The sequence below is a fragment of the Nerophis ophidion genome, linkage group LG22 (genome assembly GCF_033978795.1).
Source record: "Nerophis ophidion isolate RoL-2023_Sa linkage group LG22, RoL_Noph_v1.0, whole genome shotgun sequence".
Lineage (NCBI taxonomy): Eukaryota > Metazoa > Chordata > Actinopteri > Syngnathiformes > Syngnathidae > Nerophis > Nerophis ophidion.
This window is the reverse complement of record NC_084632.1, coordinates 21,150,241-21,166,166: the sequence shown is the minus strand read 5'-3', so window position 1 is coordinate 21,166,166 and position 15,926 is coordinate 21,150,241. Positions and strand designations below refer to the sequence as shown.

General features: G+C 40.9%; 1 protein-coding gene across 2 annotated transcripts in view; it reads left to right on the top strand.

Annotated features, from left to right (window-relative positions):
- dennd1b (DENN/MADD domain containing 1B) overlaps positions 1 to 15,926 on the top strand; it is a 421,036-nt gene that overhangs the window by 359,016 nt on the left and 46,094 nt on the right. For both annotated transcript variants that reach the window (XM_061883482.1, XM_061883480.1), the window contains 2 exons: positions 5,996 to 6,086; positions 14,944 to 14,984. In XM_061883482.1, coding sequence (XP_061739466.1) covers positions 5,996 to 6,086; positions 14,944 to 14,984 — 132 coding nt within the window. The remainder of the gene's footprint in view (positions 1 to 5,995; positions 6,087 to 14,943; positions 14,985 to 15,926) is intronic.

Here is a 15,926-nt window from a genome sequence, read left to right as displayed (position 1 = left end):
GACGTCATGGCAACAGAAACCGCCTAAAGGCACACACATGCCCAGACACACTCCTCTCATATGGTACTTCTCTCAACTACTTTTCTTAAAGTAACGTACATTACTTTCCCCAGTAATTAATTAAATATATTAAATAGTAATGCCATTAGTAACTCGGACCTCATCCAAACTTACAATCCTGCGCGCGCTCTGAAGTCAGAGAGCCAGCTCCAGCTCGTGGTGGTTTCAAGACCAGACTTAAAACCAGGGAAGACAGGGCCTTCTCTGTGGTCGGCCTTAAGCTCTGGAACACTCTGCCCCTCCAAATTTGAACTGCTTCCACAGTGGAGTGTTTTAAGTCTTGTCTTAAGACCCATTTTTATTCTCTGCCTTTTAAAGGGGAACATTATCACAATTTCAAAAGGGTTGAAAACAATAAAAATCAGTTCCCAGTGACTTGTTGTATTTTTAAAGTTTTATTCAAAAATTTACCGATCCCGGAATATCCCTAAAAAAAAAGCTTTAAAGTGCCTTTTTTTCGCTCTCTGCCAAGACACTGTCCATTTTCCTGTGACGTCACACAGTGCTACCAATACAAACAAACAATGGCGAATACCACAGCAAGATATAGCGACATTAGCTCGGATTCAGACTCGGATTTCAGCGGTCTAAGCGATTCAACAGATTACGCATGTATTGAAACTGATGGTTGGAGTATGAAAATATTGAAGAAGAAACTGAAGCTATTGAGCGAATAGCTATTGACGCTATTCATAGCCATAGCATGGCCGAATAGCTGCGTTAGCATCGCCGCTAAAATGTGCGGACCAAACGATCAGGACTTTGGCATCTTGTGACAGTGGAGCAATTTAAATCTGTCGATTGTTAAGTGTTTTTTCTCATTAAATGTGGGTGGAAGGAAACGTAATATACTTGCAAATGCATCTGCAGGTTATCCATACATCTCTGTGCCATGTCTGCTTTAGCACCGCCGGTAAATAGCATGTTAGCATTGATTAGCGTAGCATGTTAGCATAGATTAGCTGGCAGTCACGCCGCGACCAAATATGTCTGATTAGCACATAAGTCAACAACATCAACAAAACTCACCTTTGTGATTTAGTTGACTTTATCGTTGCAAATGCATCTGCAGGTTATTCATACATCTCTGTGCCATGTCTGTCATTGCCGGTAAAATGTCTACTTTTGCATCTTCGGGCCAGTGGTGCAACTTGAATCCCTCCCTGTTAGTGTTGTTACACCCTCCGACAACACACCGACGAGGCATGATGTCTCCAAGGTTCCAAAAAATAGTCGAAAAAACAGGAAAATAACAGAGCTGAGACCCGGTGTTTGCAATGTGTTCGAGGAAATGAAAATGGCGGCTTTATTACCTTGGTGACGTCACGTTCTGACGTCATCGCAAAAAGAGCGATAAACAGAAAGTCGTTTAATTTGCCAAAATTCCCCCATTTAGAGTTCGGAAATCGATTAAAAAAATATATGGTCTTTTTCCTGCAACATCAAGGTATATATTGACGCTTACATAGGTCTGGTGATAATGTTCCCCTTTAACACTATGTGAGTTGTGTGGTCCTCTGTTGTCCTCTGTGTTTTAAAATGTTGATTTCTATTTACTGTTTTAATTGGTTTCACCCTCAAAATCGTTTTTAATCATATTTATTTCATATTGTTTTTTTTATTGCTTTTATATGTATCTATTTTTATTTTTTGTTTTTATACAGTCATTGGTGGAGCTCAGGATAGTATTTGAATGTTGTTTTAAATATTGTCGTGCAGCACTTTGGAAACATTTTGTTGTTTAAATGTGCTATACAAATAAAGTGGTTTGGATTGGATTGGATTAGTAATTAAAATACTTTTCTGGTTAAGTAATAAGTAACTATTTGTATTTACTTTTTAAAAGTAATTTTCAGAACACTGATAGTAACAGTAATGTGGTGTTGAGTTTAAACTAAACACTTTGCACGTTTTGTTTAAAAACTGGGGTTTGGTCCGTGTCCATCCATCCATCCATTTTCTGCCGCTTATTCCCGTTCGGGGTCGCGGGGGGCGCTGGCGCCTATCTCAGCTACAATCGGGCGGAAGGCGGGGTACACCCTGGACAAGTCGCCACCTCATCGCAGGGCCAACACAGATAGACAGACAACATTCACACTCACATTCACACACTAGGGCCAATTTTTTAGTGTTGCCTTAATTACTGTATTGGATTATAAGAGTGTAAAGGTGACTAACGGATGTTACCTCATGTCTAGAAGGCTTTTAAAAACACATTGAGAATGTCGTAAACAGGTTTTTAACGCTCTAGTTATGAACATTTTTGGTTTTTAATTAATTGTTCCTACTTTGCAAAAATGTATTTTTTGCGATCATGTTGGGAACCAAGTAACCGCGACATATGAGGAACGACTGCTCTAAATTGTCACGTAACCTCTTCATGGTAGCTATTTTATGCTCTGTAAACATGTTTCAAGTTACACTAGGGGTGAAACGATGTGACAATTTCATTTTGGTTATGACCAAAATGTTTATTATTATAATCATTATTATTGTGGTATTGTTGAATGAAAAGTACTGTTACCAAGTTTTTTAATTTTTTATTTAAATATGTATTAGGGCTATCATATCATTATTTTTTAAATCAGATTAATTCATGGTGATTACTTGCTCTCATTATAAAATTTGCTTAAGAAAGGACCCCAAGATTTGTACACAAAAGCCAATTTTTGTCAGAATGCCATCCAGGAACATCTTTAAACATTTTACTTGGATGCATGTTAAGTTAAAGTTAAAGTACCAATGATTGTCACACACACACTAGGTGTGATGAGATTATCCTCTGCATTTGACCGATCACCCTCACCCCCTGGTAGGTGAGGGGAGCAGTGAGCAGAAGCGGTGGCTGCGGCCGGGAATCATTTTTGGTGACCTCACCCCGAATTCCAACCCTTGATGCTGAGTGCCAATGTATAGTCTTTGGTATGACTGGGCTGGTCATGTATTTGCCCAAAACTTGGTAACATTTTCCTCTCTTTCAGGCTGTATTTTGGAGTAAAATTAGCCAGGCAGCACACCAGTCAAAGTTTCCTCACTCATTTTTATACTGGCTTATGCATTGGTCTGATCACTGACTTGTAAAAAAGCTTTTATGGGCAAAACAAATTGCATGATTAAAGTGTGTTCATGATTTATACAATATTTTTTTAATTAATCACATAAGTTTTTTTCCAAGATGGCGCTGCTGTAGTGGCTGCTGTAGGCAGGAGCTCTGTGCTCTTGTGTCATCCTTTTGTGTTTCCCTCTTGTTTTCATGTCTTATTATATTTTTTTGCCTTTTGGTCCGGGACCCTTTGGGACTGTGTGACAAGGGGTGCCACTTTCGTGACCTCTGTGGTGCTTTTTTTGTGGACTTCTGGATCTGCCTCCCGGGAGCCTTTTGGCTATGGAGACCAGCTGCTGGGTGTCTGCTACACCAGAGTATGTTTGGATGTACTGGAGGAGATGCGGATGAAGGGACAGGGCTGCAGAGTTTGGAGGGACTGGAGGAGGTGCGGATGAAGGGACAGGGCTGCGGAGCTAGCACTGAGCGCTGGGACGGAGAGGCTTCGCGGTGTCTTGACTGGGTGAGCAGGTGTCGGACACCTCAGTCACCTTGGACGTATCCTCGCTCATCCATGCGGACTGGACATTGGCCGAGAGTGGAGTCGGCTGTCTTGGTTTCTTTGTTGGGTCTGCTTCTGTCTCTGACCATGCTCCCTCCACCCCAGCAGACGATGGCGTGGAACACCGCAGAGGCCACCACAGTGGATATGTTTCTTTTACTTTTTATTCATAGCTGTATGTAGAAGTGTTTGGTTGTATGTGCTGCTTTAATGTCTTTAATGTCCTCTGTGTTCTTTGATGTTTGATGTTTCCCTCTTACACACATGTAAGAGGGATGTGTACCATGGTTATGAGTTGTTTTTTTTTTTTTTTTTTTTTCCCTCGGCCTCAGTCTGCACCTCCTCTCCAGGGCCCAGGCTAAGACCGATTTTTTAAATTTTATTTTAATATTCTATTTTTTTCTCCCCCCCCCCTTTGTTTACCTTTATCTCATCTTTTTTGTAAGGGGCGCTGGAAGCCGGCAGACCCGTCAGCGATCCTGTTCTGTCTCCCTGTAATGTTTGTCTAAACTTGAATGGGATTGTGCTGAAAATTTTAATTTTCCTGAAGAAACTCTCCTGACGGAATAAATAAAGTACTATCTAATCTAATCTAAATTCACTTGTTAATTTTGACAGCCCTAATATTTACATTTTTATACGAATTTATATTATATATTTATATATTTATATATTATGTAGTTTCTTAATAGGGAAACATGAAAATCTGTCTCATATTCATATTAGCATTAGCTAGCGAACTTCTTCAATCATTTTATTTAAAGGCCTACTGAAACCCACTACTACCGACCACGCAGTCTGATAGTTTATATATCAATGATGAAATATTAACATTGCAACACATGCCAATATGGCCTTTTTAGTTTACTAAATTGCAATTTTAAATTTCCCGCGAGTTTCTTGTTGAAAACGTCGCGGAATGATGACGCGTACGCGTGACGTCACGGACTGTCAGGAAATATTAGCGCTGCACCACTCGCGGCTAAAAGTCGTCTGCTTTAACCACATAAATACACAGTATTTTTGACATCTGTGTTGCTGAATCTTTTGCAATTTGTTTATTTAATAATGGAGACTATAAAGAACAATGCTGTTGGTGGAAAGCGGTGTATTGCAGCTGTCTTTAGCACCGAGACACAGTCGGTGTTTATTTGTTTGTTGTGAAGCTTTAACACAGAGCGGTCAAGCAAACATGTTTTCTCTACGTCAACCAGCATGTTTTTGGATGGGGAAATTGGGATATATATCTTACCGGAGACATCAGTGGATTATTCGTCGTCCTGCTGCAGCTGTTTAAAAGGCAGCTGTGAGCTTGGCTCCTCGGCTTCTCTCTGAGACACTGCGTGTTCACCGCAGCTATCCGACCTCGAGGTATTTTTTTACAATCTTTAAAATCTCATTAAAACAATAAGCAGATAAGGGATCTTCCAGAATTATCCTAGTAAATGTGTCTAATTACACTCGAAACGCTCACACTGCCGCCGCCCGGAGCCGTCGCTTTTTTAAAATTATTTTTTTCATTTTTATTTTTTCTCTTAGTCCTTTACTATCAATATCCTGATTCACGAATCTTTCATCCTCGCTCAAATTAATGGGGAAATTGTCGCTTTCTCGGTCCGAATTGCTCTTACCGCTGGTGTCTCCCATTATAAATAATGTGAATATGTTTGGAGCCCTGCAACTCGTGACGTCATGCACACATACTTCCGGTAAAGGCAGGGCTTTTCTATTAGCGACCAAAAGTTGCAAACTTTATCGTGGATGTTCTCGACTAAATCCTTTCAGCAAAAATATGGCAATATCGCGAAATGATCAAGTATGAGACAGAATGGACCTGCTATCCCCGTTTAAATAAGAAAATCTCATTTCAGTAGGCCTTTAAAGCATTGGTTACCGTGGTTTATCATTGATAGTGTTTATAATTATACCCCTTAGTTATACTATGTTGATTATGAGTGTGTAAGTCTTTTTTCTTTCACGTTACACGCACTTGTTGGGTTCTGTCAAACACCGAGCTGTCTTGGCCCATTAGTTTTGATATTTATGAGATGGCGTTTTAAGTGTTGCAAAAGAGCGGAAATGAAACTTCCTCATGTCTGCAGACGGCGTGCTGCACGTAGTCTCCCTCACCTGCTCCACATTACCCAACCCCTATTACCTGCAAACCACCTAATCTTTGGCTTGTACTTCAGTCAGCCTGGGTTAATAACACCCCACTGTCGCCCCAGTGTTTGACATTGTGTGCGTGTGTGTGTGTGTATGTATATCACTTTAAGTGTGTGCCCCCCGCCCCCCTTCCTTAATAAAGCAGTTGTAATTTATGTTTGCAGTTCATCGATGGGCGGCTGGCCAAATTGAACGCAGGCCGCGGCTTCACGGACGTGTTTGAAGAAGAGATCACAGAGGGGGGCTTCTGTGGAAGTGAGTAGTGCCAGACCTGTCCATCAGTTAGTCACATCGGATTAACGCTGCTTATTGCGGGCGATATCAGTGGACTTTATTGCGCTCGAGAGGATAAAAAAAAACAAGTCTTAAAGTTATACCGTGAAAGTTACGTTTTCTTGTTAAATTGAGTCATTCGTTTGCATGGTCACAGGTCAGCAGGAGCTTATGCAAGCTGACCGCTGATAATCTGGACTGGTCCCCAGTTAGTCACTATTCACTTACAGTATATAAACTAGAACTCACACACAAACAATTATTAATTTTTAAAAACCAATATAATAAACTGTATAGGTGTTTTTAATGGGTAAAAAAGAGCCTGTATGTCATTTTGGTGTTATTAGTGTCAACATTTCAACTTTTTCTCATTAGATTATATCTGTATGCTCTATTATTCCATTTTTATGTTTTTCTTTTTTTTTTACTAATAGTCATTTAAAAAATGTGCATTGGGCCATTAAAAATGTCCAGCATTTTTCATTTTAAAAAACAATATAATAAACTGTATGGATGTTTTTAATGGGGAAAAGGGAGCCTGTATGTCATTTTTGTGTTTTTGGTGTCAACACTTCAACTTTTTCTCATTAGATTACAACTGTTTGCTCTTTTATTCCATTTTTATGTTTTTTAATTTTTATTTTACTAATAATCATTTGAAAATGTTCCTTTCAGGCCATTAAAAATGACCCAGGCTTCACTTTAGACACCCCCGATTTAGCATCTCCAATGCACTAATGTCTAACATGCCTGTTTTTGGAGTGTAATCTTTTATATAGAGTCTACGTAAACATTTGTTTTCTTTTCGAGGTTGTCACTGTCATAATGAAAAATGAGCATTTCAAAATGTTCTCTTTTTATCCAAAAACCGGAGGAAAAAGAGTAATGTTTTTGTTTAAAAGACAAGCAAACTTTGGGTCATTTGCAGGAAGGATTTTGTACAAATAATGAAAAAATAAGAGAAATATTGATTATGCTTTGCACTTCAGTCAATGGTATGTTTGTTTGTTTTCCCCACAAAATAAATCCTTAAATATGTATTATTATTTTTATTCCGCCACAAATTGTTAACAAGCCATATCATGAATTTATTCATTCAAACCCTTTGAAAAAAAAAAGATTGTCATTTATTTGTATTTATTTATTTTAATTATTTACATTCATTTATATCTATATTTTTGTACAAATAATGAAAAAATAAGAGAAATAATGATTATGCTTTGCACTTCAGTCAATGGTTGGTTAGTTTTATTTTCCTCACAAAATAAATCCTCAAATATGTATTTTTATTTTTATTTCGCCACAAATTGTTAACGAGCCAAATTATTAATTTATTCATTCAAACCCTTTTTTTTAATTGATTGTCATTTATTTGTATTTATTTATTTACATTATTTATATTTATATTTCTGTCCAAATAATGAAGAAATAAGAGAAATATTGATTATGCTTTGCACTTCAGTCAATGGTTTGTTTGTTTGTTTGTTTACCCCACAAAATAAATCCTTAACTATGTATTTTTATTCTTATTTCGCCACAAATTGTTAACAAGCCAGTTAATGAATTTATTCATTCAAACCATTTTTTAAAAAATTGATTGTTATTTATTTCTATTTATTTATTTAAATTATTTATATTTATTACCCTATCCAATTGGTTGGATGATCACTGAAGTGTCCTGACAGCTTGATGAGAAGTTTTAGTCTGGGACTAATGAATTCTAATTAATATTGACATAAAAGCCATCATCAAACTTCACACGGGACCTTCAAGTCACACTTGCAAATGCGAGCGAAGCACCACGTTTCAAAGTGTATTAGTTGTATTCATATTTGACGTGTGTTTGTTCAAGATGATGTGCTGCTGAAAAAGCAATACGAAAGGTTACTTTAAATTTGATTGGATGTGGCAAAAGACGATTGATGGAACAAATGAGAAATGTTGTCGGAGAGGAGAATTATTACACAAGGAGACGTCAGATGTCGGAGAGGGAAGCAAATCCCACAGGAATGTTCAGACATTCTGATCCAAACCATTCAGCTTTGAGTAGTATTAACATGAAAACAGAAACAAACAAAAAAATAGATATAATGTCCTGATGCACCTGCTACAGTAGACTGTATTTAGTTACATTGCCACTGCTTTTATTTACATTGCCGTGAAGAACTTTAAATAAAAGCTATAAAAATCTACTACACTTACCTTGGAAAAAATTCTAATCTTTCAATAACGACTCAGCCAAAAATATCTCAGACATTTTTCCTTGTTTTTTTCCCCCCAAACTTACCGATTATCTTCTCATACCATCACTATTCAATAATAACTGAGTATGTCAGGGGCATTACAAAAAAGGTTTTTATACAGTACATACAGAAGTATAAACATTTTTTTTTTTACTATATACTGTAACCGTATATCTGATGTAATGTTATGTGTATATATATTCTGATTTATATTAACACTATAGTTTATTTATTAGTATATTCACTATATAATATGGCTAGTACTAATATACTGAATACAGTATAGTACTAAATATATACAAAAAATACTGAAATTACAGTAAACATATACTTGTATACTGTAGTATATATAAATCAAATGTACATGTTACATTATGTATTTTTTATTTATTTATATGAACATGATCTTTTACACTTTATATGTATTATATATTTCTGTGTATGTATACAATACATATATATATATATATATATATATATATATATATATATATATATATATATATATATATAACCACAATAAGGTTGCAGCTCTCTGAGCTGCAACCTTATCGTGGTAGAGGAGTTCGCGTGTCCCAATGATCTTAGGAGCTATGTTGTCCGGGGGCATAAAGCCCCCTGGTAGGGTCTCCCAAGGCAAACAGGTTCTAGGTGAGGGATCAGACAAAGAGCAACTCGAAGACCTTTATGAAGAAGAAAAATCTTGGACCCAGATTTCCCTCGCCCGGACGCGGGTCACCGGGGCCTCCCTCTGGAGCCATGCCCGGAGGTGGGGCACGATGGCGAGCGCCTGGTGGCCGGGCCTGTTCCCATGGGGCCCGGCCGGGCACAGCCCGAAGAGGCAACATGGGTCACCCCTCCAATGGGCTCACCACCCATAGCAGGGGCCATAGAGGTCGGATTGGACCCTCTTCCACTCTGGCGTTGCCGGCAGTGAGAGGCGACGGACTGGGGTGGCAATTCTTGTTTTCCCCCCGGCTCAAAGCCTGCACGTTGGAGTTCAACCCGGTGGACGAGAGGGTAGCCTCCCTCCGCCTTCGGGTGGGGGGACGTCTCCTGACTGTTGTTTGTGTTTACGCACCAAGCAGCAGTTCCGAGTACCCACCCTTTTTGGGAACACTCGAGGGAGTACTGGAAAGTGCTCCCCCGAGTTATTCCCTTGTCCTACTGGGAGACTTCAACGCTCACGTTGGCAACGACAGTGAAACCTGGAGAGGCGTGATTGGGAAGAATGGCCGCCCGGATCTGAACCCGAGTGGTGTTTTGTTATTGGACTTTTGTGCTCGTCACAGTTTGTCCATAACAAACACCATGTTCAAACATAAGGGTGTCCATATGTGCACTTGACACCAGGACACCCTAGGCCGCAGTTCCATGATCGACTTTGTAGTTGTGTCATCGGATTTGCGGCCTCATGTTTTGGACACTCGGGTGAAGAGAGGAGCGGAGCTTTCTACCGATCACCACCTGGTGGTGAGTTGGCTGCGATGGTGGGGGAGGATGCCGGACAGACCTGGGAGGCCCAAACGCATTGTGAGGGTCTGCTGGGAACGTCTGGCAGAGTCTCCTGTCAGACAAAGTTTCAATTCCCACCTCCGGAAGAACATTGAACATGTCACGAGGGAGGTGCTGGACATTGAGTCCGAGTGGACCATGTTCCGCACCTCTATTGTCGAGGCGGAAGATCGGAGCTGTGGCCGCAAGGTAGTTGGTGCCTGTCGGGGCGGCAATCCTAAAACCCCTTGGTGGACACCAGCGGTGAAGGATGCCGTCAAGCTGAAGAAGGAGTCCTATCGGGTCCTTTTGGCTCATAGGACTCCGGAGGCAGTGGACAGGTACCGACAGGCCAAGCGGTGTGCAGCTTCAGCGGTCGCGGAGGCAAAAACTCGGACATGGGAGGAGTTCGGGGAAGCCATGGAAAACGACTTCCGGACGGCTTCGAAGCGATTCTGGACCACCGTCCGCCGCCTCAGGAAGGGGAAGCAGTGCACTATCAACACCGTGTATGGTGCGGATGGTGTTCTGCTGACCTCAACTGCGGATGTTGTGGATCGGTGGAAGGAATACTTCGAAGACCTCCTCAATCCCACCAACATGTCTTCCTATGAGGAAGCAGTGCCTGGGGAATCTGTGGTGGACTCTCCTATTTCTGGGGCTGAGGTCGCTGAGGTAGTTAAAAAGCTCCTCGGTGGCAAGGCCCCAGGGGTGGACGAGATCCGCCCGGAGTTCCTTAAGGCTCTGGATGCTGTGGGGCTGTCTTGGTTGACAAGACTTTGCAGCATCGCGTGGACATCGGGGGCGGTACCTCTGGATTGGCAGACCGGGGTGGTGGTTCCTCTCTTTAAGAAGGGGGACCGGAGGGTGTGTTCCAACTATCGTGGGATCACACTCCTCAGCCTTCCCGGTAAGGTTTATTCAGGTGTACTGGAGAGGAGGCTACGCCAGATAGTCGAACCTCGGATTCAGGAGGAACAGTGTGGTTTTCGTCCTGGTCGTGGAACTCTGGACCAGCTCTATACTCTCGGCAGGGTTCTTGAGGGTGCATGGGAGTTTGCCCAACCAGTCTACATATGCTTTGTGGACTTGGAAAAGGCATTCGACCGTGTCCCTCGGGAAGTCCTGTGGAGAGTGCTCAGAGTATGGGGTATCGGACTGTCTTATTGTGGCGGTCCGCTCCCTGTACGATCAGTGCCAGAGCTTGGTCCGCATTGCCGGCAGTAAGTCGAACACATTTCCAGTGAGGGTTGGACACCGCCAAGGCTGTCCTTTGTCACCGATTCTTTTCATAACTTTTATGGACAGAATTTCTAGGCGCAGTCAAGGCGTTGAGGGGTTCCAGTTTGGTAACCGCAGGATTAGGTCTCTGCTTTTTGGGGTGCGGTCCTGATGGTTTCATCTGACCGGGGTCTTCAGCTCTCGCTGGATCGGTTCGCAGCCGAGTGTAAAGCGACCGGAATGAGAATCCGCACCTCCGAGTCCATGGTTCTCGCCCGGAAAAGGGTTGAATGCCATCTCCGGGTTGGGGAGGAGACCCTGCCCCAAGTGGAGGAGTTCAAGTACCTAGGAGTCTTGTTCACGAGTGAGGGAAGAGTAGATCGTGAGATCGACAGGCGGATCGGTGCGGCGTCTTCAGTAATGCGGACGTTGTACCGATCCGTTGTGGTGAAGAAGGAGCAAAGCTCTCAATTTACCGGTCGATCTACGTTCCCATCCTCACCTATGGTCATGAGCTTTGGATCACGGGTACAAGCGGCCGAAATGAGTTTCCTCCGCCGTGTGGCGGGCTCTCCCTTAGAGATACGGTGAGAAGCTCTGCCATCCGGGAGGAACTCAAAGTAAAGCCGCTGCTCCTCCACATCGAGAGGAGCCAGATGAGGTGGTTCGGGCATCTGGTCAGGATGCCACCCGAACGCCTCCCTAGGGAGGTGTTTAGGGCACGTCCAACGGGTAGGAGGCCACGGGGAAGACCCAGGACACGTTGGGAAGACTATGTCTCCCGGCTGGCCTGGGAATGCCCCGGGATCCCCCGCGAAGAGCTAGACGAAGTGGCTGGGGAGAGGGAAGTCTGGGTTTCCCTGCTTAGGCTGTTGCCCCCGCGACCCGACCTCGGATAAGCGGAAGATGATGGCTGGATGGATGGATATATACGTATGTATATATTGTATGTTATAGTACAGAATATGCACACTGAAATTTAATGAAATTACAATGAAAATATAGTATTTAAATAAAATGTAGTTACATATATTAATAGTGTTAAGTTACGATTACGATTCAGGAGCTACTATTTGAATGAAAATTGATTATGGATGCATTTTTTATTTTTAATATTGATGTAGGTTTACATTTCTTTTAGTTTCAAAGCGTTTATCAATTGCAACTTTAAAAAAAACCCTATTCATTTGGAATAAGAAACCGTTAAATTAATTCCCACATTTTTTTGAGTTAATTAAAATGTGTGCAAAACTGAACCAAAAGTGCCCGATAGTAAAGGAGCTGGTCAGATCTCTCAGTGAGGTGGCTCGCTGTAATTGTCCATGTCCAAACTGCGATGCATCTAAAAATAGATTATTTCCCCCACCTCTAATTTACAGTCTATTTATGTCTATCAGTATGTGTGTGTGTGTGTGTGTGTGTGTGTGTGTGTGTGTGTATATATATATATATGTGTATATATATATATATATATATATATATATATATATATATGTATGCATGCACCTGGGAATAGGTTGATTGGCAACACTAAATTGGCCCTAGTGTGTGAATAGGAGTGTGAATGTTGTCTATCTGTGTTGGCCCTGCGATGAGGTGGGGACTTTTCCAGGGTTTACGCCGACTTCCGCCCAATGCAGCTGAGATAGGCTCCAGCGACCCCAAAAGGGACAAGCGGTAGAAAATATATACACATATACCGTATTTTTTGGTATATATATATATATATACATATATATATATATATATATGCACATATATATTCGTATTTTTCGAATTATAAGTCGCTCCGGAGTATAAGTCACACCGGCTGAAAATGCATAATAAAGAAGGAAAAAAACATATATAAGTCGCACTGGAGTATAAATCACATTTTTAGGGGAAATTTATTTGATAAAATCCAACACCAAGAATAGACTTTTGAAAGGCAATTTAAAATAAATAAAGAATAGTGAACAACAGGCTGAATAAGTGTACGTTATATGACGCATAAATAACCAACAGAGAAAGTGCCTGGTATGTTAACGTAACATATTACGGTAAGAGTCATTTAAATAACTATAACATATATAACATGCTATACGTTTACCCAACAATCTGTCACTCCTAATCAATAAATCCCATGGAATCTTCCTCGATGTCGCCTCCAAACAACTCTGCCAACTCCAAAGGTATGCGCCGCTCCCTCTTGTCGTTTTCTGCTGCATATTTCACTACGTCCAGCTTGCAATCTGCTGTACATGATCTCCTTTTTGGTGCCATTTTTGTTCAGCCCTTCTCAGTTTCTATAAGTTACCGCCAACGATGAAATGAACCATTTTAATAACAAAGGCAGTAACATATAGCAATTAGCATCCCATGACCCACAATGCACTTCTACCATGACCCTCCCCCGCCGAATAATTATTTGTTGACGTGTATGTGACGATTGCTGACGTGTGTGTGACGGTTGCTGACATTTTCTTCGTCTCTTCCGCGAATTACATAAATAATATGATCTGATATTTTACGGTAATGTGTTAATAATTTCACACATAAGTCGCTCCGGAGTATATGTCGTACCCCCGGCCAAACTATGAAAAAACTGCGATTTATAGTCCGAAAAATACGGTAAGTGTGTGTATGTATGTATATATATATATATATATATATATATGTGTGTGTATATATATATATATATATATATAATATATATACATACACACACATGAAACTATGAAAAAACTGCGATTTTTAGTCCGAAAAATACGGTATGTGTGTTTATGTATATATATATATATATATATATATATATATACATACACACACATACCGTATTTTTCGGACTATAAATCGCAGTTTTTTCATAGTTTGGCCGGGGGTACGACATATACTCCGGAGCGACTTATGTGTGAAATTATTAACACATTACCGTAAAATATCAGATCACATTATTTATGTAATTCGCGGAAGAGACGAAGAAAATGTCAGCAATCGTCACACACGCGTCAGCAATCGTCACATACACGTCAACAAATAATTATACAAATACCATATTTTTTCTTACTGTTTTTATCCAGGGCTTCACGGTGGCAGAGGGGTTAGTGCGTCTGCCTCACAATACAAAGTTCCTGCAGTCCTGGGTTCAAATCCAGGCTCGGGATCTTTCTGTGTGGAGTTTGCATGTTCTCCCCGTGAATGCGTGGGTTCCCTCCGGGTACTCCGGCTTCCTCCCACTCCCAAAGACATGCACCTCGAATAAATAAAAATGATTTAAAACATGCACCTGGGGATAGGTTGATTGGCGACACTAAATTGGCCCTAGTGTGTGAATGTGAGTGTGAATGTTGTCTGTCTATCTGTGTTGGCCCTGCGATGAGGTGGCGACTTGTCCAGGGTGTACCCCGCCTTCCGCCCGATTGTAGCTGAGATAGGCGCCAGCGCCCCCTGCGACCCCAAAAGGGATTAAGCGGTAGAAAATGGATGGATGGATGGATGGATATATATATATATATATATATATATATATATATATATGTATATATATATATGTATATTTATATATATATACATATATATATATATGTATACATATATGTATATGTATATATATATGTATATGTATATGTATATACATATATGTATATGTATATATGTATATGTATATATATATGTATATACGTATATATATATATATATATATATATATATATACATATACACACATAATCATGTGTTAACAAAAAATATGTTCCTTTTGTTAATATTATTATAAATATTTTTGTATTAGTTTAATTACCTTGTTTTATAAAGAAATAGTTAGAAAAAATAAATTTTTAGACCCACTCTGAAGTCCACAATGAACAAATGAATTAATTGCTGTGTTTTTAAAATCCTTCCAGGTAACGCCAGGTCCTACCAGCAGTGGATGTACACTGTGAAGGTATTCACATTACTCTTTACACCCTACTGCTCTTATATATACTGTCCTGCATGTCTCCTTTTCACCCTTCACTCCATTTCTCATTTTTTTGAAAGTTAATTAAAAGCGTGACTGACACGACGTTCAAGCCTAAGTCTGGGCTGTGAGCGCACGGCCGGCCCGGATGTCCGCGTGCAGCTGCGGTGCATTGGGGGTGTGTGAAGCAGCGCGTGCAGCAGGACAGTGGAGACAGAAGTGATTTGACATGACAAGACGTCTGCGGACAAGACGTGTTGATCTGGCAGCAAACATCGACGTTGCGGCGTTAGACCGAGCCAGGAACATAGATATCCCTCTTTCTTCATCGCTCTTTTCCTCCCCGTCTCTCTTTATTTCCCTCCCTTGCTTCTTCTCTGTCACAGACCACCCCCCACCCCCACCCCCTGCCCGCTCCCAATCCAATCCGTCTCTTTCTCTCACTCACTGGCTCTCACTCTCCCCCCGCCGTCAGCTAGGACTGAATTAGTTCTCTAGAGTGCTCTTCAAAGGTTTGTTAAAGTTCACATTTCCTGACTGACAGGGATCTATAAGAGGGGCCCTCACCTCTTCCCTCTTCCCCTCCTTCTTCTGAAACGCTGTCTGCCATTTTCTCTATTTAGCTGTTTAGCCATCGCTTTGTGCTTTTTCTGAAGACCCGAAACGGAGACTCGCAGTGAGAGATATTGGCTTCCAAAATGTCAGTCGGCGGACCTCAAAGTAGAAATCAATCAAGTGTGGTCCCTTCCATCTTTCGCTTCTCAGAAAAAAAACACAAAAAAAACGCTTCATAATGCTTCAGAACATAATAGAGTGATTGATACTGCCAGGTGTCACCAATGTTTCACTTGTATTGCAGTTCTATTTACAGCTGCCTCCTTTGATACTGAACATTTCTTTCTCTTTGGGTCAGATGAATTTTATTCA